The following is a 23265-nucleotide window of genomic DNA, read 5'->3' on the forward strand; positions in this document are numbered from 1 at the left end:
CGAAATATTATACTAACGAGAACTCGAGTGCCAGATGTTCTGTGATCGAGATTTAAATGACTTGCGCGAGATCGCTTTTTGCGGAATAATCACCGAACCATCTAAAATATCGATTTTTTATATCGACTCTTGACAAAAATTTCAGTCTCAACCTCATTTAACGCGTTTAGTAAAAAGTTTTCATGGTTCAAATGTTAGTAAACCATGGATCTATGAATAGGAAAAAAACAACAATCGGATTATTTCGCACATTGTGATTGTGCACACGACAATCATTGCCACGATAATGGTGAATACGGAATATCTAGCACTCGAGTTTTCGATAATATGATAGTTCGTGGTAAACGGACTACTAGTCATATGTATGTGAACCAGTCACAGGAAAACCAGTCGCTCTAGATCGGTCACACGTGATCACCCGTCACACTAAAACTGGTCACGAGAAAACTGGTTGACCGATTTTAGGGTGTGACCAGTTTTAGTGTGACGGGTGATCACGTGTGACCGATCTAGAGCGACCGGTTGTCCTGTGACCGGTTCACATTTGCAACTAGTAATCACCGAACCTAGTTCGGTGATTACGAGTCAAAGATTTCGAGTGCCAGTTGTTCCGTGATCAACATTTTTGTGACGTGTGCAACATCGCTTTGTGCGGAATAATCACCAAACCGAAAAAAAAAACAGTAAAAATTTATGTTTATAAAAATAATCTAAGAACGTTATCGATGTGTGGCGAAAAGGTGAATTGCACTACCGCGTTGCGACCGTTTGAGTTAAAAAGTGGCGGTTGCTATTGTATTCATCTGGCTTGTTGTCAAAACTGCCACGGTTGGTTTTGAAATATAAACATGTCGTGGTTCGATTCGTGCGTGTCTTTACGCCCAGCCGAGTTGGCAGAACAACATTCCGACCGGTTAAAAATCTTCGCTCCCAATCTCATCCCATCACAACTTCAGGGTAACTCATTTCATACCTAACTAGCAATTACACTTGTCGTCGCCCTAATATAATATACGCACTACCAAGGAAAAATAAAGTATATGAAACATTTTAGTTTGAGCGACGCCGGGTATATCTACTTTATAAGCAGACATTAAACTCAGTATCAAGTAATGGAATTAAAATAAGAATTCACAATATGACATGATATTATGCATTTTTAATACTTTTCTGAGAGTGTGATGTATTATAATATGACACAAATATACCTTTGATTGTATATACATTTGTGTATTAGTTTTATTTGTGAATACAATTTTATGAATACAATTTTATTTGCCTTAGATGCTGGTCGTGCCTACAATTCAAACGGCCTGGATTTTATTTCCGATTATTTCGACACGTATTTATCCCTCATTATCAACGGAAATCAATTGGAATGGAATAACATCAATAAAGGTATCAAACAGCTTCTTAAACATAAAATGTATGTACATAATAAATTGTTTATTGTTTTTTTTTTTTTGTTATTTTAGGCTTTGAATGTATCGAAAGAGCTTGTCAAAGTTTATGTGTACAGTTAGAAGAATTTTTCCAAGACAAGGATCTTGGTAGTGAGGAGCGTATACGCTTCCTCGATTGTCTTAAAATGGTTTTGTATCTTTTCATTGAACTCATTAAAGTCAAAGATACGAAATTGGCTACACAAGTGATTATATGTTTATTTTTGCAATGCTGTTTTTTAATTTGTGTCGGTTTAAGATTCAATTACATTCTGTTTGATTTATTTTAGATGGCCGCTACATTAACCATCGGTAAACGTAAAAAGCAGACCTCGTCTGAAAATGGACAGTCTGGAGACAGCGAATGGCGAGAGTCGGAGCGACGTGGCGCTCTCGATATCTTGTACAATCTGTTACAACTTCCACTGCAACGTTTATGGGATCCGCCCCTCGCCGATGATGCATTTATTGAGTAATAATTTTAAAATACAGTAGAAGCTCGATTATCCGGATTAATCGGGGATGAAGGTAGTCCGGATAATCGAAAAAATCATGACGGAAAGAGAATAAGAAATTCAATTATGGATTTTTGCTTAAAGTTAGCTGTTCTTTTTAACCCTTTGCCTGCGGCAATAAATATAGCGAACAAGCCCTGTACGCGGCACCTTTTTCGCGAATTTGGCAATCGAGTTTTCGACCTTAAATACAGATTTTAATATTTACTCAAGTAACCAGATACGTAAATTAACACACAAAGTATTATTTTAAACAATAAAATACATAATATATCTCGTAGTTTTTGATTAATTGTCAAATAATCATTCTTCATAATTGTATGAAGACGTGACGTCACATAAACGAGATTTCAGTATAGTTCCACAAAAAACTAATTTTTGACTGGTATATATTCATTTTATGCAAATTGAATAGATGGCATTCAACTCTCAGTAATATATTCAACCAATTTTGAACCTTAAAACAGTTGAAATAGGCGCATATAAGGCTCAAAATCCCGTGCAAAGTTCAGAAATTCTATGGAAGACAGCCGCGCTACAGACTTGTCGCCCAAAGCTTCCATAGAAGACGGCCGCGGGCAAACGGTTAAAGCTGCGAAATCGCAAATACTTTTCATATAATAATGGACCAGATATTGACTGTCTAGACGATCGTCTTTGAATGAACTACATAAAAATACACTTCGACTTCTTCATTTCCTGATTTTTTTATAACCTACGCTCTGAGCTTCCATCTTCTGACATTAAACAATCAGTAAACTTCATAATTTTTTTACTTTGTATATTGTTTATAGAGATTGTTGACGTTCCAACAATATATTTATTTGACAAAAAAACCTCCTTAGACACTGCCTTTTAAAGTATTGATTATATCTAATTTGTCTTGTAATGATAAAACAACACGTATTCTTTTCCATATTGGTAATATTAAAAATAAATATTTAAATTGCGACCAAATTTTCAAGAAACAAACTTCCTTTGAGTATTGAATTTTGAATACAACCGACTCATTTCTCCGTCTTATTTTCGAATTTTTGTGTTACGCATTTCAATGCAGCAAATCGTAAAATTTATGTTTGTTTTTAACAATCCGGATAATCGAGGTTCTACTGTATTTGTTATCTTAGATTTTTAATGGGCGAAATATTAAATGGTCAGTAATTTTTTTAGAAGTTCACAAATAATAATAAATCAATAAGCTTTTCGTACATAAACTAGTCATTGTTCAAAGCTCACAGCTACCATTACTTTCTGACCAATTAAATACAAGCCTTTTTTATTTTAATTTAATGTGCTTCTTTAATTTTATAACAATATTTCATACAAAATTGAATTTTTACAGTATGATGGCACAGCCTTGCTACAGAATAATGGAAGATCCGATCATTAAAAACAAACCAACCAGAGAAACAGTATTTCAAATATTGGGAATTCTTTGTAAAAAATACAACCATGGCTTATCGTGTACTATTAAATTAGTTCAGGTTATTTAAGCGTCCGATTTCAATACCAAATATCTCATTATATATATATATATATATATATATATATATATATATATATATATAAATTTATGCCTAAGTATCTTTTGTAGATGGTACAATTATACGAGCACGCCGTATCTCCGATATGCGCCGGAATATGTCAACTGGTAAACTCTTGGAGCTTGTCAGGACTAGTGGCGCGTCTCGTCAGAGAACTCGGTGAGGCGCTTGGTGGTAACGATGGTTCGGCTGATGAAGGGACAGCCACTGGACCTGGAGATGCTGCACCAGCTCAACGTAACTGCGCTCACTTCCTCAGCGAATTGACACAGCTGATGCCAGCGCAAATGATACCCGCCGCCCAAGCGATGAGATCTTATTTAGAAAATGACGAAGTCAGTTCTATTAAATGTGATATATGTACATATGTATATATAGTTTACGTTGTGTATGTTGTTAATTTAAATTTTTATTTTTCAGTGCTACCCATTGAGGACGAGCGTTTTGGGTATGTTGTGTGAAATTATATGCTGTGAACTCAAAGGAGAAGGTTTATCGGATGAAAAGCGAATTATGAGAGATGAGTTTCTTGACGATTTGACAGAACATCTGCACGATCTATCAGCTTTCGTCAGGGCGAAGGTTAATTTTATATATGCATTATATTAAATATGTGCTTCAATTGTTTCGTAATAGCTTTTTAATATTAGGTTCTACAATATTGGATACGACTGCAACGTGAGGGATGCGTCCCGATAACGAGACAACAATCAGTTTTGGCCAGAGCGGTCGGACGACTGCAAGATCGTGCTACTCTTGTTAGAAAGAGTGCCGTGCAGCTTGTTAAAGTATATTAAAATTATCGATACATATATAATTTATTCATATGTATTCTTTATATTGATGTATATGTGCTACCTTTTTCCTACCTATACCCATTCTACTGTTCCCGATATTTTAAAAATCCTATCTTTTAACAATCAGGCGACGACGTACTGATGATACATTCTTCTTTAAGCTCATAAATGGTTTCCTTGATTGTTCTTTTTTACTGAATAAGGTTGATTTCAGGATCCCAGTTAGGTATTCTAGACACGTTGCACTCTTTTCATTTAATCCTTTCAATACTAATTCCCAAAAATATTCTTATCTGCAGCGTGTTTATCGTATGTTTAACGGGGAGCTGAATGAGGTTGATCTGTTCGGTATTTCCTTACATCAATTCAGGACTAACATCAAGAGAATCTTAACCGATTGATCTATTTCTTCTTCTATTCTATTTTATAACCTTTTTCCAATATTTTAATACTTAAGTTTAGTTATGCAATGTGCTATTTAGTCATGTTATAGCTTTCATTATTTTCCTTTTCATTTGTTTATCTTTGTAAATTTCCATTTCTTCTATTCTATATTATAACCTTTTTCCAATATTTGAACACTTTAGTTTAGTTATGCAATGTGCTATTTTGTCATGTTATAGCTTTTATTCTTTTCTTTTTCATTTGTTTATCTTTTTCATTTAATTATCTTTGTAAAAATCTGTAATTGGACTCGGATGTTATATATATATATATATATATATATCATATATTTACTCTTTGTTTTTATGCATGTCTACATCTTGTTGTCTGTTGATTTTTCAATAAATAAAATAAAATAAAACGTGTAATAATTTCGTTCGTTTTATAGGTGTTTTTGGAACACAATCCATATTCGGCCGAATTGCAATTGGGTCACCTCGAAAAACAGTTAGAAACCGAGAAAAAGAATCTCGAGGCAATTCAGCAAAAACTGAACTTAGAACCAGATCACGAGCTAGTTAAAAAGTGGGACGAAATTATGGACGATGTGAAGACAGTTATTGAAACAAAAATCAACGAACCGACTCAAGACGATCCTCCGTTGTCTCAAGGAAGCTTGAACGATTCGTACGCTCTCGTTAGGAACTATATATCGGAGGGAAAGTATTACGAGGCGTTCGTCGTTGTGCGTCACACGGAAATACAATATCCACAGGCTAAATTGCTAAGGTGTGAATTGGATAAGAGCGATCAGGTAATGTGTGCGTTAAATTCGTTAAACGAAAAAGCATTCTTTTGACGGGGTTCATTTAATGTGTGTCCATTTTATTTATTTTAGGTTGCCTACATATTAGCGTTACTGAAAAACGTGTTCATAACAGATGTAACCAAATTGCAAGATCCAAACAATGAGGAAAATATTGACTTAATTCAAAAGTTCGAAGAGAAAGAGAATGTCGTGGCATTTTTAGAAGACTCCGTATCGTTCAGCAAATTGATACAACAAGCGATTCCGTTGGTGTATTCGTTGCTCATGTCCAAACAGTCGACCGATGTGAACGAAGCTATCGATTTCTTTACAACTGCTCATAGTTTCAATATAGAAACGGCGAAGCTCGGAATCATGGGAATGTTGCAGCTCGTTTGGTCTCCTGATCAGGTAATATATATGTTTCAGATATAGTACACAGTATCTAAATAATGCTAGATTTACCATTTGAGTGTTTAATTCTTCACATTTCACAATATTGCTATGGTTTATAGATTATACGTTTTTTTTTTTTTTAGGAAAAACGTAAAGCCGTCGAAGATGCATATCGGCAAATGTATCTACAGATTGAAGGCAACTCGGAAAGAACACAAGCGGCAGCTACTGCAAAAGCCCTTGTTAAATTAGTGTTATCTATCAATCGAGGTCAAGCTGCTGCTTTGCAAGTGCTTTTAACTCGTTGGTTAGACTCGGGACATTTGAGCAATACAGTTGTACTAGTATGCACACTTGATTTCATTCTGTGAATAATTTCTCGCCATTTCAAATATATATGTACATGTTTAAATCAACTCTAGATATTCTGGGAAATGTTCACCATGAAGCATAGCGAGACGACCGACGACGACAGCTATGCAGCGTTGAGCATCCTTGCAATGGTGGCGAAATCTAAACCGTCCGTAGCCACGGCAAACATCGAAGTCATTCAAAACGTCGGCCTCTCCGGCAGCTACCGAAAGAAAGTGCTTTCGTTGCAGCTGTTGATATGCATAAGCCAAACCAAGCAGCGCTATCCAATGACGAGCCCGCTATTTGAATTCTTGTCAGGTTGCATCGTCGATACTTTCTTCAAGGCTGAAAAGTTCGCATCGTTCGGCACCAATGTCGTCAATGCTATTTATGCGCTCTGCAATACTCCCGATTTGATGTGTATTCAACTACTATCAACGATTACTGAAAGAATAAACGGCCATGTAAAGAAAGGAGGCGATGATGCCATGTCGTCGTATCCGATCCAGTACATCAGCAGGCTTTTGATTATGCTCGGACATATTGCTATGCAGCAGTTGATATATTTGGATGTAACTGTTTACGGTGAATTGCGTAGACGGAATGAGGTGTGTTTCAAATTACACCGATTAACAACAAAAAGATTATCAGAGTGGAGACTACTTAATCTTTACTAAATTAGACTCACTATATTTCGAATATGGCAATAATTTTGCTGGGTTCCTCTCTTTTAAGCTATATAAACGTATAAAAAAACATTTCATATTGTAATTTTAAATCATCTACCACTCGAATTAGTATGTTCAGATAAAACAAAAAATTAAGCATATTTTTTACTTTTAAAATTCGCTGGATAATTAATTATAAGTATTTCAAAACAATAAAATATCACAATCAATAGAAAAACATCTGACAATAGATTTCAATACTCACTTTTGGCACAGCAATACTATAGTAGCAATATAAAAGATTGCAAAAATCTGTAAAAATTGTACATTTTTTTAAACGTTCCTATCGCTTAAAAAAGAGCAAGTCAGCAAAAATTATTGTCATATTCGAATTCAGTGGGTCCAACTTAGTAAAAATTGAATAGTCTCTGCTCCGTTGAGAAAATAAACGTGATTTTTTTGTTTCTCAGTGTTATCGTAGTATGTTTAAGTAGTGCCTTGGTTGAAAATTTTATTTAATTTGTATATGTAGATACGTGATCAACGGAAAGCTGACGGTGCAAAGACCAAATCGAACCTCTTGGGTAAAAAGAGTAGAAAGACGGACGTTTCGTTCAATTCAAGCTCTGCGAGTGCAGCTGGTCGTTTGCTGCGTTTACAAAATCAATCGACTGCTGGTAATGCTGAAGATGGAGAAGAGATAGAAGAAGCTGGTCTAGAAGGAGCGGTTGCCGATGATGCAGACGCTGAACTCGTCCGATCGGTCTGTGATCGAGAAGTCGTATGTGCAGGTCTACTCGGTCGTGCCTCTTCCATCATTCACAATCTATTACAAGGACCGTTTTTACTTCACAATCCAGAGGTGCGAGCTGCTGCTTGCCTTGCTCTCGGAAGGTTTGCAATTTGCTAGATCTTATGTTTTTTAATTCATAGAATTGTGCACGTATACACGTTTATGTAATTTTTTTGTAGATTTATGTTGGTATCGTCGACGTTCTGTGAAGAAAATATGCAATTGCTCATGTCTCTGTTGAAGAATGAGTCTTCAAGTACAATCCGGTCTAATATAGTTATAACGTTAGCCGATTTGACGTTGAGGTTTCCGAATGTCGTACAGCCTTGGACGCATCATATATATGAAAGGTAAGGATTGAAAGAGTTGCTCTGTCTGATCCTTTAAAAATTGTCTTTTGAAATTCTTTTGTATGTGTGATTCCAGATTGAATGATCCTTGCGTAGAGGTGCGCCAATGCACTGTGAAAATGTTATCGTATCTTATTTTGCAAGAGATGGTACGCGCTCGTGGTCAAGTTGCCGGATTAGCGAAGTGTTGTGTCGACAGCGATCCCAACACTAGAACCATGGCCCGTCTTTTCTTCAAGCAGTTATCCCAAAAGGGAAACGCGTTATACAATATCATTCCTGATATTATATCCAGACTAAGCGATCCAACTATCGGACTCCCTGAAGATGATTTCAGAACAATTTTAAAGTAATATTTCCTTTCATATAAATTATCATATGTTTTAAAAAGGGAACAATTTAAACGTCCATTTTATAAAATAAATTTGCATTTAAAAAAAAATTTGTACATTAACACTATGACGGCCGCTGACTCATATTTGTATCATGTTGGGTGCACAAAGCTTACTGGCCGCATGACACATGATTAACGACTGTGCGAACTGTTTCAGTCAATCGTTTGTGGCCGTCACGTTTTCGTCAATCGTTTGTGGCCGATGATACAATTTTGTATCACGTTTTCGTCATAAACGACACAAACAGTTCGCACAGTCGTGAATCAAATATGTATGAGCGGTGTGCACCCAACATGATACAAATATGAGTCAGCAGCCGTCATAGTGTTGAAAAAAGTTTCTGTACATTACAAAAAATTTGTGTGCATTTCTGAATGACGGATACAGATTGCGTTAGAAACTTTGCTTTGATCATTGAAAAAAATATTTGCTACTTAAATGTGTAAACAGTCGACAGTTGTCAATAACGGAAGACTGCAACGTTGCCACTTTTTGTATCTATACTAATGCTAAAACCTATTTTTTCAAATGATCGTATGATTTATGGTCACTTTATAATGCCAAAATATTTTATTCGATGCACAATACGAGATTGATGCCGAAAGTAATGCAAAATTTTAATGCACAAACATTTTTTTTAAGATACACAGTATTTTTCTCAATGTACAGTTAAATCGTACCCTTTTAAAAATTTTATTTATTTTTTTATTAATTTACAGATACGTAATGTCACTCATTCAGAAAGACCGTCAAATGGAGGCGTTAGTTGAAAAATTATGTTTGAGGTTTAAATTATCCAATGACGAGAGACAATGGCGGGATCTAGCATATTGCCTGTCACTCTTTTCATACAATGAACGTTCTATTAAAAAGTTAATCGAAAATATGGATTGTTATAAGGATAAGCTGTTCACGAAAGAAGTTTATCATTGTTTTAAGACTATTATATCGAACACGAATAAGCTCGCTAAACCGGATCTCAAAGTGAGTATAAATTGCCGCGTAATGTTGATGCAGTTGTTGCAATAATTAAAATATTTTTTTTGTATTTCAAAAGACGGCAGTAGCTGAATTGAGTGATAAGATCGAAGAGAATTTCGCAATTCGAGAAGGCGGCGATGATCAGAATGCAGTTGAAGATAATGGCAGGGATAAAATGCCGGCAACTCCTAAAGCTCGTAAAGTTCAAAGGCGACCTCGCGCTCGAAAGTCGAGCAGTGGTAGTGACTTTGAATCTGATAATGACGTTGAAGTATGTATTGTTTTATGATATTTATCACATTTTTTCATTACAAATATGTAAATCGATTTTTTTTCGTACTAGAATGTAACTCCCGTTAAAAGTAAAAATTCAAATGACAACAATGCACGTACGTCAGCAAGGAAAAGAAGACCTCTTCAATATCAAGATAACGTATCTGATGATTCTGGTCTGTATAATATATTACACATATTGTTGTAAATGCATAATACATAAATGTTTTTAAATTCATTTATTCTTTTATACTTTTAGAAGAGGAGGATGAAGTTATTCGGAAAAAACCAGTTGAAAAAAATAGTGTGTTTAAAAAGCCAGTCGGTCGAGCTACTCGTAAAAGAAAATAATTGCATAATTAATTTAAATGTTATAAATATATTATATGTATTGTTAATGAATTGCATGATTTAATATTCTTATTACCTTTTTTTGTATATATGATGCGAATTCTCTGCATTTTTAATAAATGTTTAATTTATATGTTGTTTATTTTTAATTTAATGATCATATTAGAAGCCTAAAGCTAAAATACAAAGCCTAAGCAGCAATAAAAAATTGGGAAGGGAAGAGGACGGGCAGCATACAAGTAACATCCTATACGTTTCGATTAATCATTCATCCTGGGCTTTCTAGTATAGGGCGGGTTAAAGGTTTGGACCGTTTCCCGGCCTATGGAAATTCAGTTGTATTTTGAAGAGGATCTTTATTACTCAATTAATGCAGGTGTATTTGTATGTACAACGAAGTAGGGGATTCGCTGGAACGAGCCAGGTCGAGTTCCTGAAGCTCACTGGCATCTGGGGACGATGCGCTAGTTTATAAAGGTGTTGCTTGAACAACGTGTAGCTGGGCTGGTGAGATCATGTTCTGGAAGATTCCAACGGGGTGGAGGTCTTCCTTTGTCTTGTATGTTTGATGCATAGTTGCGTAGCTCCTTGGGATTTCCCGTGTACTCGTGATTGCGTATCTGGAGCGAGTCTAATCGCCTTTATGGGTAAGCTGGACGAAGTATTTCGGCTACGGTGTCATTTGTACAGATTTAGTGCGATGAGGGAAATAGGTGATATCATCGACCTAGTTTCGTATGGTACAAGTCGTGCTATATCCCTACACTAGCAACATTAAAATTGTCCACGTGAGCCATAAAAAGGGTAAACGGATTATTGCGATCGCGCGCACGACAATCGTTGCCACAAAAATCGCGAATACGGAATATCGGGCACTCGACGTTCTCGTTAGTACATTATTTCGCGTGATTGATAGAGTTTTTGGGTGCCAGATGTTCCGTGATCAAGATTTTAGTAACCTGCGTGAGATCACTTTTTGCAGAATAATCACCGAACCATAAAAGGCCTTAGGTAATCTATTACAGGAAATGATTTTATTCGAAACTAGTGTAAAGTTTGCCATTGGTAACACTGACTAAATGAGACTAAATTTGCACAATGGTAACATTATGAATCAATTTGTACCGGTTGCTGTCAATTGATGTCGATAAGGTTACACATATAGTATTTCACAATTCTTGCTTCATCAATATTAAATCGATACAATACGATCAAACTTGCAAATATATAACGAATCGTCATTTTCATCAAAAACCTCATACATACTTACATTTGATAATAAAGAAATATTGTAAGCAAATACAATATCTGTGTTTAAAATAAAATATACATACCATGAACGTGTAAGTAAGACGAGTATCAAAATGTTAAAAATTGACCATTAAATCATATTACTAATCGCACGTAGAACTCTATCGACCCGGATTATACTGATGGCCGGATGTCACGGGGGAGTCTGCTTCGGCGGAGTATATCCTACGTCGCAGGTTCGCAGGCAAAATATAACCAAGGATAAAATACCTTGGTTAGAGAAATTTCCAGAATACTCACCACCGTATTTCGATTCGGATAGATTAGACGGAAAACCATGGGCAGATCCCGTCATAAGTAATCGAATCAAAATTATACTACACAAACATGACATACTTTAGATTCATGTGAGATCATTTTAGAAGCTGGCTCCTTCAAATGGAACGTGAAAGATAGCACGGTGGATCGGCGAAGCTTTGAAGGCGATTATACAATCGAAGACGGGTATCCGTTGAATCCTGCAGGACGCACTGGCTTACGAGGTCGAGGTCTGTTGGGACGATGGGGACCCAACCATGCTGCTGATCCTATAGTGACGCGATGGAAGCGAGACGATAACAAAACAATTGTACAAAATCCCATCACAAATAAGTGCGTCAATTACGACTTATTTTTGAGCAGTGTTTATGTACATATATATCGTATTATAATGTTGGATTTGATCCAGGTCCATACTCCAATTGATCGTAATTAAACGACGAGATAACGGCATGTGGGCACTGCCCGGTGGAATGGTAGATTCGGGTGAAGAAGTATGCTCGGCGGCGATAAGAGAATTTTTAGAAGAGGCTACGAATAGTTTGCAAAAGTCGCACGGTAATATAATATTCTCATTGAGATGATGTTGTGTTGAATGGTGTTTTATATTATGCGTCTTGTTTTTTAGATGATAATATAGCGTTGAAGTCTCAACTTGAAGATTTCTTTTGCACTGGAAAGGAAGTGTATAGGGGATATGTCGACGACCCGAGGAACACAGACAATGCCTGGATGGAAACAACTGCTTTTAATTTTCATGACAATACTGGTGATACTGTTGGAGATATTGCGTTGACAGCTGGTGATGATGCTGTCGGAGCAAAGTGGATAGACGTTAACAAAGAACTTTCATTGCATGCATCGCATATTGACTTTGTTCATAAGGTTGCAGAAATACTACAAAGCGATTGGTGAAATAAATATGTATATCAAAATAAAAAAATGAAAATAAATGTGATACTATTTTAATCTATTTACACAATTTTAATTTATATACAATTCCAATTTTTATATTTCAAGTAAAAAAAGTGTTGATATAAACGATTAAAAAAATTCAACTTTTCAGAAATCAAACTGAGATTCTCAAATATCAGTTTAACATTACCAGTCTTCGGCGTCAGTCTGAAAACGTTTCATCATTTGTGAATAGAATATAAGTATAGTGTTTTATCGAGTCGACTCCCGAGACATTTGATAGCAACGTATATCGTTGGTAAGTCTTAATAAGTTTTGCGAGAACGACGGCAGATCCTATAAAATAAAATGAAATTTTAAATCAATTAATAAAACCAGTACGAGATCAAATCCTCTATGATAGATTAACATTCACCGTTTCCTTCGAGATTGTGAGTAGTTCTTGTATCTCATTAGCGGCGAGATCTTGCAACGTCCCCAAAAATGATGGCAAGAATGTATTGAAATATGCAGCAAAATCAATAGCGGCTAAATTATAACACGTCGTCACGACTTCCTCTTGAAGAAGGGTTCCGACTGCCGTCCGTTGCAATAAAATTCGAAGCAAAATTCCTAAAGTATGACCGTATAACTCTTGCTGAAACGCCAACTGGAATTGCGAAATGTAATTTTATACTCACTATAATATAAAAAAAGACCGTACACAATTTAAAATTACCTTTGTATATAACTTATAGCGAATATTAAGAAAATCCATAGTGCGGAAGTTGAGACGGGCCACCTCAATGTTGTCACATGTGAACGATGATATGATAGCCCGCATTATGGCGCAGAAATGCGATAGATGATCTGTTTGCGCTCCATCACCAGCGCCTTCTGGTCCGACCGGAGACCAACCTTGCCTTACACATGACGAATAAAAATGTTGCCATCTGTTCAGCAATATACTAAAAAACGACATCAAATTGAAATAATCAGTCATTTCAGTTACGGTAAGCATGCTTGTAGAGGATAACGAGGAAAATGACAAACCTGCCAAATAAATCGAAAAGCGCATACACTACATCCGTATCAGTATCGTTTCCTTGAACGAGAGGAAGTATATGCTCTAAACACATAGTCAGGACTTCTTCAAGAGCAGTACTATTGGCTAAAGAGCCTCCTTCTACGCCTACTTGTAGTACACATAACAACTGTTGCAAAGCTCCACGTTGTTTTCTGTTAAATAATTAGAATTTTTCTATGGATATAAACAACTTCATTGATAGCACTGAACGACAACAAAAAATTACCAGAGCGGAGACTGATCAATCTTTACTAAGTTTGACCAATAGAATTCGAATATGAAAATCATTTTTGTTGGTTTTTCTCGTTTATGAGATATGCGGTTTTAAAAAATGCGCAATTTTTACAGATATTTGGCTTCTGCAGTCTTAAAACTTAAAATCTAGTGTTGTTGAGCAATAAGTGAGTATTCTTCTTATTTATGTGTCTTGTCTTCTGAGAACGTCGGCAACTAGACTTCCCATCTGTACTCTGTCTATGGCTGCTCGAAATAGTGCTCGGGTGCTGAGACCGTACCAAGATGTTTTCTGACTGCGTTGGCCTACGATTTTTCCCTGGATTACTTGGCGCAAGAGATCGTATTTCTTGTTCCGCATTACATGTCCAATTTGCGCCGTTTCACATTGAATACTTCGACATGTTTTCCCATCAGGGTCAGCACCTCGGCATTGGTTCGACGCGCCATCCATGAGATTCTCAGCATCCTTCTCCATGTCCACATCTTAAAGGCCTGTAGTTTTTTACACATAGTATCTGTCAGGGTCCATGCTTCTACCCCATAAAGAAGGATACTGAAAACGTAGCATCGTAAAAGTCCAAATCGGAGTGCTATGCTGAGATCACGTGTGGTTAGGACATTTTTCATTTTTAAGAATGCACATATTGCTTGCTCCATTCAAACGCGAACGTGAAGTAAGTATTGGAATCAATAAGCAGATGTATTTTCTATTTATTGTGATTTTTTATTGCTTTAAAATATTTATAATTAAATATCTAGCGGATTTTAAGTCAAAATTATACTTTTTTTTAACACAATTTTTTCCGTAATATTATTAGTTCATTTCGCTAATTTTTCACTTTACCACGGTTCAAGGTGTAAAAAGAAGAATTTCTACTCTAGAGCATCATTCGATCTCACTCGCTTACGTTCACTTAAAGAGCGATGAGCACCCCTGCCTGGAACATTTCATAATTTTATTTAAAGTCATTTATCGCTCTAAAAAGCACGATCTGATAAAAAAAATCTATTGAGATTGAAAACCAATTCTTGTAAACGTAGTGAAATATAAAACTTGGCCAAGAAATGCATGATAGTACAAGAAAAAAAAAATTTGAAGTTTTAAAATTCGCTAGATAATTAATTTTAAGTATTTCAAAGCAATAAAAAATCAGTATCATTAGAAAAAACATCTGGCTATTGATTGCAATACTCACTTTTGGCACATCAATACTAGATTTTGAATTAAAGACTGCAAAAGCCAAAAATCTGTAAAAATTGCGCATTTTTTTAAAACTTATAAACGAGAGGAAACTAACAAAAATAATTATCATATTCGAATTCAGTGGGTCAAACTTAGTAATGATTGATTAGTATCTGCTCCGGTAAGTAAAAAACGTTGTTATTTTTTGTTGCTCAGTACAATTTTGAATCCACTCGCATGATATTTACCTTTTTGCAACATCTAAAAACATATGTATCGAATTCCGAATGAAAACATTGCCTAGCTGTTGATGCAATGAATGTAACAGTGCTAAAAACATTTCAAGTACAATCGGAGCTACATTGTTCTCTTCGTAATTATTAGCTTCGTGACTAGAATATTGAAATACTTCCAAAGCCGCATGAACTGGTTTCTGAAAATGATTATACAATAAATTCAAATAAACAGTCCACCAAAACAAAATATATCATAACAAACATAAAACAAATGAATGTGTTATTAGTAATGCATTAAAACTGAATATTACATACATATCTATTAAACGATTTTAAACATGATAGGATGAATAAATATGAATGAAGCAAAACAAAAAAAAACCTTCGAACGATTTGATCCAATTTTTTTTCAAACAAAAAATAACACTATAGAGAAAAGGGGTAAAAAAATTTTCAGACCTCTACAGCGGCCGCCAATATTTTTTTAGCATTCGTAGGATGATCGGCGAAATATCTTAGTAAATGTGTGAGTGAAGGAAGACATGCAAGACGCTGGACGGGCGTACTGCTCGGTAACGGCGTCATGAGAGACGAGCACCACCCGCCGACAAGTGATGAACAAGCCTGCAGCCGTTTAGCGTCGACAGACCCGCTCGTACTGTCGGAAGCTTCCATCGGACACTCGAGGATCATCGTGCAGAGCGCTTGCCTGACCACAGACCCCGTCTAAAACCACCAATATCAACAATAAAACAATACGCAGACGTGCTACCGGCTAATGGATTCATGTATGTACCTTGAATTGAAGATGATTCAATGAGCGTTGAGCTTGTAAATATAAATCGGGAATGTATTGCAATGGTTCGGCAGGACGCATCGATACCGTGACACTCAAAAGCATGTGGGCTGAAGCGTGGACTAGAACTGGTGGAAACTACAAACAAAAATATTAATCGTGTATTTATTAGAGTATCTTTCAGTTGTAATGTATTTTGACTAGTTGGAATATATTCCATCTAACCTGGTACCAAGTACCGTTACAGTTGAAGGATATTTTCAGTCGTAATATATTTTAACTAGTTGGACTATATTCCGCCTAACCCACACAAGTTTATTCATATGGCGAATTATAATCCAACTGGTCAAAATATAAAACAGCTGAAAATACAGTTCAACTATAAGTTGGTACTAGGTTAGATGGAGAGGTTAGGTTTTCGTGAAAACGTCACTCGACTAGTAAATTAAGTTGGAAAGTCACTTTTTTGTTTTGTACACATTCTTAGAGTTGTCGTAATACGATAATCATTACCTTTATTCGTAATATAATATATTTCATCTAGCCTGGTACCAAGTACCGTTATAGTTGAAGGATATTTTCAGTCGTAATATATTTTAACTAGTTGGAATATATTCCGTCTAACCCATACAAGTTTATTCATATGGCGAATTATAATCCAACTGGTCAAAATATAAAACAACTGAAAATACAGTTCAACTATAAGTTGGTACCAGGTTAGATTTTCGTGAAAACGTCACTCGACTAGTATATTGAGTTGGAAAGTCACATTTTTGTTTTGAAAACATTCTTAAAAATATCGTAATACGGTAATCATTACCTTTATTCGTAATACCTAGCAAATATAAACGCATCGTAGAATTCTAAAGCATTCGTAAAAATACAACAGCTGTCAAAACCCAATTTTTATATTACAACTGGCGCACATTGTTGAAAGTGTATTTGCGCTTGTAGAGTTGAATTGTGTTCGAATATGAATGACATAAAACGCTAGTTGAAATATATCTCAACTGAAAATACACTTCTACTGTAACATATACAAACGACTAGTTTTTTTATGCACAAACAATTTAGTATAAGTTTAACGGTGACCGGAAAAATGCACTCGAGATAGTTGCACTCTCGAGACATCCAAACTTTGAAAGATGCTCAAAGAGAACTAACGCAATAGAATTCCACAAAAAAGCGTCAAGGTTTATATTTGTATTGTATGTTATCCGAGGGTGCTAACCTTTGTTTGTGGAATTATATTGCGTAAGTTCTTTTTGAGCGCCTTTGAAAATTAGGACTGCGAAAATCGAAACTGCGCCACTATTCAGTGCAATTTAGTTCATCTTTCCGGGTACCAAGTTTAAGTATTCTCAATCGCTTGTTCCATTCCTCTATGTATATATGCTTACTCTGGGTTACAATATTTTTAATATTAGCAGAAACGGAAATTATAATAACATTGTAATGTGGCTTCCAAAGGATTGCCTTTTTAAATACTTGACGTTTTGACATCTCAAAGGTTTTGAAAACAGGTTTTTACACCTGGTGAATCTATTTTAAGATACCTTTTGACTGTTAGCACTTAAATGCAAACCAATAGAGTATGAACAGATTAGTATGTTCATGAACGAACCGGAGTGAACACTTCGTACGGTAATATATACAAGAATTGCTCATCAGTTTAGGTTATACCTGTTTATCCCGATTGACTAATAAAATGGCAGCTGTTTGCAACAGCAATGGAGCTGAGCAGGACGTCGTTGGACAGCGTACAATATAATGAGCCCAACTGCCCATACATGCCAATGCTCCCGAATGACTAAAACAATAAACATAGTATATATAAACCTATATGATTAAATATATATGTATTATAAAAAGGATAAAACTTAATAATTACACTTGTGAATGAAAATTTGTAACAGGTTTAAATTGGTGTTGAGAATTCACACATTTATTGGTAGCGTTTTGAAGCAGTTTCATAAGACGTTCCAAAAATATTTCAGCATGCTTTATATTTTGTTCAATAGATGAATCTTCTTTATCTATTAATAAAAATAAATTATTTTTGATGAAATGAAAATTGAAAAAAAATGAAAGCTCATGCTACAAATTGAACATTGGCATACCTTGAAATAGGGTTGGCGCTAATCTTCCGAGCAATTGAGTGAAAGAAGCCAGATCTAATAGCTCTTGATTAGTTGCGACATCATTGTCGTGAGCTTCTGCTAAAGTGTGCCATATTTCTAACTAAAATCAGCAATTAATAAATATTATATAGATTCAATATAGTAAAACGATACATTCAATACATTCAGAGTACTAACGACAAGATTGAATAGGTGCAACGGTGAAAACTCGGCTACTTTTGCAACACACTCAACACAACTTCGAAGAAAGATTTGCCATTCAGTTTCACCCTATAATAATTCAATACCATTAAAAAAGTACACACTTGTAAACTGAGTGGCGAAAAATTTTATACATAAACATACATCATCATTTATGGCATCATTATCAATCTGTTGCAGTTGCATTAGATTCTGTTGAAATTGCATTTTATTAATAATACCACCGACCAAACCAAGTAATGCATCCGAGTACCTAAAAATACAAATTGATAAAATAAACATAAATAAGTACAGACGAGACAACAATGTTATTGATTTTTGAAACTCACTTAACAATATCTTGAGGTTTTAATATCTCTAAAAATTGGACCCATATGTCCAAACAACCGAGGAAGTTTAAATAAGTCGGCACCTAAACATATCAAACAATGATAATTTACATGTTATTGTGAGATAAAAACGCTGTAAATGTACATATTATATTAACCTGGAATGTGTATTGAAACAACAATACAAGAAATCCTCTGGAGTCGAACTCCGGTTCGGAATCCAGTCTTTTAAAATAGAGTGATATGAATAATTGCAGGAATTCCGAAACTTTGTCAATATACCTAAAGAAACAATACATAGATTAATATTACATAAAATCTTACTGCTTCTATATTTTAGTATCAACGTGCACAACTTCGATACTGACATTTGTGATACGTTGTTTAATACGGGAGCGTGTGAGGGTGTGACGAGATGATGTAAAAGTCTATGAGTCTCGTGAGTCATACGAGGCAAAGTCGCACATCCGACTGACGCATGCCTCTGGTAAAGGATTTCATTAAGAGCACTCATGCCCATTATGCATATGTCTTCATCAAACTGAAACATTCATTAAGTTTAAAATAAGCTATCGGCGAAATAAAAATAAACAATTTTGATTATTCATACTTCTGTTTGAGTGACAATACTGGCCCAATGATAAACCGATGATATGAGAGTGGGTGGTAGATTAGAAGCGTGTGGTAAGCAAGAAAATAACTGTTGTAGAGCGACTAGACATAGTCTTACACACTCTTCCCGAGATCCCTGATTTCCACCTCTAAAATCAAAATAATCAAAGCAATTGAATATGTATTGTAATGCTGAGATTTATTTAGTAATTTTATAACATGTTGAGAACCAATAAATATGCAGAGTAGGGCTTCCAAGCCGGTTTAAACCGAAACCGAAAAGCCGGCTTTTTGACCATTTATCAAAAAACCGAAAACCGGCTTTTTGGCTCGATCAACCGGCTTTTTAAGGTTTTCTTTAATTAATGTTTTTTTCCTCAAAATTAACAATTATGAATTTTAAATTTCTATGAAAGATCAAAATAAATGTGTATAAACGCTCTTAGGTAATAGGCGTATATTTCTTTGAACAAAAAAAAAGCTACATTACTTTCTTTCTTGAGCAGTTTCTTTGAGATTTAGTAATGGACCAGGTCATAAATCAATAAAATATTATTGAAAGTATGTAGTTTCAATGACCTACCCAACTTCAGGTATAGAAAGCATCTTTATCTATCGCAAATCCTTGTACTTGAAAACATCAAAGAAAGTAGTCAAATGATTTATGGCAAAATGCATAGGAATTTCCGAAATATAATTGATTTTTCTTCGAAGGAATTGCCCTTTAAATATTGAGGCCACATACCTACTTTTATTATGGATTTAAAATGTTCGTGATCAAATGAATTTGCTTCCGAAATTTGCAACGGTTGCTTTTGGATTTTTTAAGCTAATACAGATGCGTAAAAACAACTTTGAAATCTCTTTATATTCTTGATAGTAGCTTATTTAAATCATTTAATTATATGTGCGTATTTAGGATATATGTACATATAATACAAATTGTATTATTTGTAATATTTGTAATAATAATATAAAGTAATGATCTTATGAAAGTTCATAATGTTTATAACTTAATTTAATTTATAAAAAACTATTTTTTTGCATAATATAGATATATATTATGTAAATATATACATATTTACATTTTTTTTTTCGATATAAAAATTTTAAACTTAAAAAAAATCGTATTTTTCTAAAACCGGTGAAAGCCGGCCAACCGGCTTTTTATTTGTAAAAAAACCGAAAACCGGCTTTTTATTTCGGTCGGTTTTTTGGAACCCCTAATGCAGAGTAAACATGGTCCACAGTTCGATTTAAGTAAATGAACTAAAAACTGCAAATACGCTTGAAATGCTCCGACTCACAACTCCTCATCCCCCTAGTTTAAACCTCTTTTTCCCCCAAAGACCATGCAATCTCAATTTTCACAAAATAAATCAATCAAAGTCTGATTTTAGATGACAACATATGGTAAATAAGGGGTGACCGTGAAAAAGTCGAAAATGTACGTTTACCATGCATACATATGAAAAACGGTTAGTATATATATCAGTGGCGTGCAATAAAATTCTCTCTCCTCCCGTCGTACATCTTCACTTAATTTGCGCAAGCAGGATACAACAGGAACAAGGGAAACAGGCTTTTCCTCCCGGATCTTCGCACGTACATTAAACAAGGTATGACAAAAAGAGAGATAATTTCACCGCATGCATACATAGTACCGTTTAAGATGCACCATTTGTTTTTGATCTTTCGATTTTCGATCTTTGCCTTCCGATATTTGCTTTTTCGACCTTTTCACTTTCGGTCCCGTGAGGTAGACCCAGTAAATAAGATTCAAATCGTAAACTGATTTATATGCATGTAATTATGAATTAGTACCATAATTACAAATACGTTGATTCTCAACATATTTTTGAAACACAACTATAAATGTGTGTGAGTTACAACCGCCGCTATGGCTCATAAACTTCGATGCAGTTTTGGTTTCAACAGCTACAAACAAAACATATAATCGGCAACACTCATCCTTCTGGAATTTTTCTGAGATAACTTAGATGGAGCCATGGTGCTAGTCAGTCTATAGAATTGCCTCCAAATTTGAAATTTTGCTCGAAATTAAACATAGCGCATTGGTAACTTCCCACAATCGATTGCGTTGCAGCTTTTGGAAGTTGCTAAAGCAGTCAACGTGTAGCATTCCAGAAAAGATTCGACTGCTGCCAGCAATTATTAACAATTCCCAAGCCCCTTTATAATATTTTAGCTTTGTACACTTATTTTGGGATGAAAGTTCGACTGAAATATATTAAATAATTCGGTTGGAGTGTAAATAATCATACCGTGTAATGGTGTTGGAGGAAGATGCTAATAAGTCAGGCAATCCAGAAATTGTCGGCATAGATGACGAGTTTCCTGGTCCTCTTTCTGGTGAAGGTGGTGGATTTGGAAATGAATTATCAATTGATTGGACTTGTGCTAGTCTATCCAATACGCCTTGAGAGAAAAATAAATTAAAAAACAAATGCTATCAATAAGTTTTCAATGAAATAAAATTTGCTTATCAAATAAAATTAAACCTGTAATGATTGTAAGAAGTTGAGGAATGTATAATAAAAGCAATTTTTGTAACTCTTTTTGTCTCTCTTGCGGTAAATATAAAAGCCTTTGCTCTGATCCTGAGCTCGTACCCAAGCCTTCGGCTAGTGCTTGAACCATAACAAGACCCAGAACCGGAGTGTGTCCGCCGGTTTCCACTAACTTAAAATTAATATATGTTTAATACAGTGAACTATAATAATAGGTATAATTAAATAAATTATACAAATATTACATCAACAATTTGACTAAAAAAATTAGGATACGCCGCAGGCCAATCGTGTCTCGCAATGTCTACAATTAATTTAGCTAGTTTGTTCCTCAAAAACGATGGTGTTTTTGGGTGGTTGTGTGTGAAATGCTCCCATAGATAGTTCTTTAACTCCGCTTTATCAGGATAAGTCAGAATTGACCATTTTTTATTGATTATGTTCTGAAAATAAATTGTAAATTTAAACACGGTTTATGATGTTAAGTATTGTACAATACAGACGTGGTACGTAAATTTTACCTCAATTGTAGTCAAAGCAAACATCAACACATACTGATTGCTCGATTTTTTCATGAAATATATACAGTGTTTCCAAGAATCCTGTTGCCTGTCAAAATTTTGTAGCATCGTTTCAATTTCCTTTTTCCTTTCATTTTGAGTCGTCGGGGAAAAGAATTCCGCCATTAACATTTCTAGTGTGCCGAGATAATCAGTGGACGCATCATTCTAAGAACATTTAAAACCAAACTGTCATTTTTATTTTTCATATGTTTTTAATTCAAATTCAAATTGATTATAAATGAACAAGTGTATAAATGAATTTTGTTGGATGTTATAAAATAATTAGTATGAAGTGACAAACGTATAGTGGAGAGGCGACGGCCTGCATGGTGACAGGGCGAAAGGGGGGTAAAATTCGGGCTGAAAAGGGCAGGGGGCGAGGCGCAGAGGGCCGGCTTCAGGCGCGCTCCACCTCCATTTCCACCTCCAACTCCACCCAAAACCAGGCCACTGACACTCAGTGCTGCCACACTTCACCACTACACATCACCACTACCACACTAATGACTAAATTCCAATTCAATCAAAATTATGTTCAAATCTTGGTACTCTCCCATTATCTGGAGCCATTTACATAAATATGTTAAATTATTCATTTAGCCATTAATTATTGGAAACACAATTTTCATACTTATTATTATTATTTCGCACATTGCGATCGCGCGCACGACAATCGTTGCTACGAAAATCTCGAATTTTGAATAATTTGGAACTTGATTTCTCGTTAGTATAATATTTTGCGTGGTTAGATTTCGATTGATCGAGTTTTTGGGTGCAAGATGTTCCGTGATACAGATTTTAGTGACGTTTGCGATATCGCTTTTTGCGGAATAAT

General features: G+C 35.2%; 3 protein-coding genes across 8 annotated transcripts; 2 read left to right on the forward strand and 1 right to left on the reverse strand.

The window, feature by feature from the left end:
- Window positions 1-792: 792 nt before the first annotated feature.
- On the forward strand, window positions 793-10182 carry Cap-D2 (CAP-D2 condensin subunit). Its single transcript, XM_077430863.1, has 19 exons — window positions 793-957; window positions 1285-1398; window positions 1476-1648; window positions 1733-1914; window positions 3300-3441; window positions 3552-3836; window positions 3922-4083; window positions 4152-4289; window positions 5131-5496; window positions 5581-5901; window positions 6030-6230; window positions 6309-6848; window positions 7441-7802; window positions 7881-8051; window positions 8128-8400; window positions 9166-9430; window positions 9504-9698; window positions 9771-9876; window positions 9960-10182. Exons 1-19 carry the CDS (start codon window positions 849-851, stop codon window positions 10049-10051), a joined length of 4197 nt encoding a protein of 1398 aa, XP_077286989.1. The 5' UTR covers window positions 793-848; the 3' UTR covers window positions 10052-10182.
- Window positions 10183-11128: 946 nt separating this feature from the next.
- Window positions 11129-12593, forward strand: LOC143911488 (ADP-ribose pyrophosphatase, mitochondrial). Of its 6 annotated transcripts, none has more exons than XM_077430366.1 (5): window positions 11129-11203; window positions 11460-11659; window positions 11725-11953; window positions 12030-12178; window positions 12249-12592. In XM_077430366.1, the coding sequence occupies exons 1-5, from the start codon at window positions 11193-11195 to the stop codon at window positions 12533-12535; spliced, it is 876 nt and encodes a 291-aa protein (XP_077286492.1). In that variant the 5' UTR covers window positions 11129-11192; the 3' UTR covers window positions 12536-12592. The 6 variants fall into 6 exon arrangements, with proteins under 6 accessions (XP_077286492.1, XP_077286494.1, XP_077286497.1 ...); XM_077430368.1 differs by having other exon boundaries at window positions 11149-11394; window positions 12249-12593; XM_077430371.1 differs by having other exon boundaries at window positions 11150-11342.
- On the reverse strand, window positions 12527-22955 carry ebo (exportin ellipsoid body open). The gene is made up of 21 exons (XM_077430356.1): window positions 22732-22955; window positions 22389-22595; window positions 22113-22310; window positions 21859-22039; window positions 21622-21775; window positions 19335-19485; window positions 19093-19265; window positions 18883-19006; window positions 18725-18807; window positions 18540-18648; window positions 18372-18464; window positions 18174-18294; window positions 17945-18089; window positions 17737-17863; window positions 16054-16191; window positions 15717-15983; window positions 15270-15454; window positions 13568-13753; window positions 13254-13482; window positions 12951-13184; window positions 12527-12871 (listed from the first exon to the last, which is right to left on the reverse strand). Exons 1-21 carry the CDS (start codon window positions 22756-22758, stop codon window positions 12788-12790), a joined length of 3216 nt encoding a protein of 1071 aa, XP_077286482.1. The 5' UTR covers window positions 22759-22955; the 3' UTR covers window positions 12527-12787.
- Window positions 22956-23265: the final 310 nt, after the last annotated feature.

This window comes from Arctopsyche grandis, chromosome 5 (genome assembly GCF_051622035.1).
Source record: "Arctopsyche grandis isolate Sample6627 chromosome 5, ASM5162203v2, whole genome shotgun sequence".
Classification (NCBI taxonomy): domain Eukaryota; kingdom Metazoa; phylum Arthropoda; class Insecta; order Trichoptera; family Hydropsychidae; genus Arctopsyche; species Arctopsyche grandis.

Bases quoted from the DNA above. Each gene is read 5' to 3' on its own strand.
- ebo (XM_077430356.1), bottom strand. From the start codon at position 22,758: ATGCAGGCCGTCGCCTCTCCACTATAC. The intron at 22,596-22,731 runs GTTTGTCACTTC...AAATGTTCTTAG, and splicing joins CCGTCGCCTCTCCACTATAC to AATGATGCGTCCACTGATTA. The intron at 19,266-19,334 runs GTATGAATAATC...TGAATGTTTCAG, and splicing joins GTATTGTCACTCAAACAGAA to TTTGATGAAGACATATGCAT.
- Cap-D2 (XM_077430863.1), top strand. From the start codon at position 849: ATGTCGTGGTTCGATTCGTGCGTGTCTTTACGCCCAGCCGAGTTGGCA. The intron at 4,290-5,130 runs GTATATTAAAAT...TTCGTTTTATAG, and splicing joins GTGCCGTGCAGCTTGTTAAA to GTGTTTTTGGAACACAATCC. The intron at 8,052-8,127 runs GTAAGGATTGAA...GTGTGATTCCAG, and splicing joins ACGCATCATATATATGAAAG to ATTGAATGATCCTTGCGTAG.
- LOC143911488 (XM_077430366.1), top strand. The intron at 11,954-12,029 runs GTGCGTCAATTA...GATTTGATCCAG, and splicing joins CAAAATCCCATCACAAATAA to GTCCATACTCCAATTGATCG. The intron at 12,179-12,248 runs GTAATATAATAT...CTTGTTTTTTAG, and splicing joins TAGTTTGCAAAAGTCGCACG to ATGATAATATAGCGTTGAAG.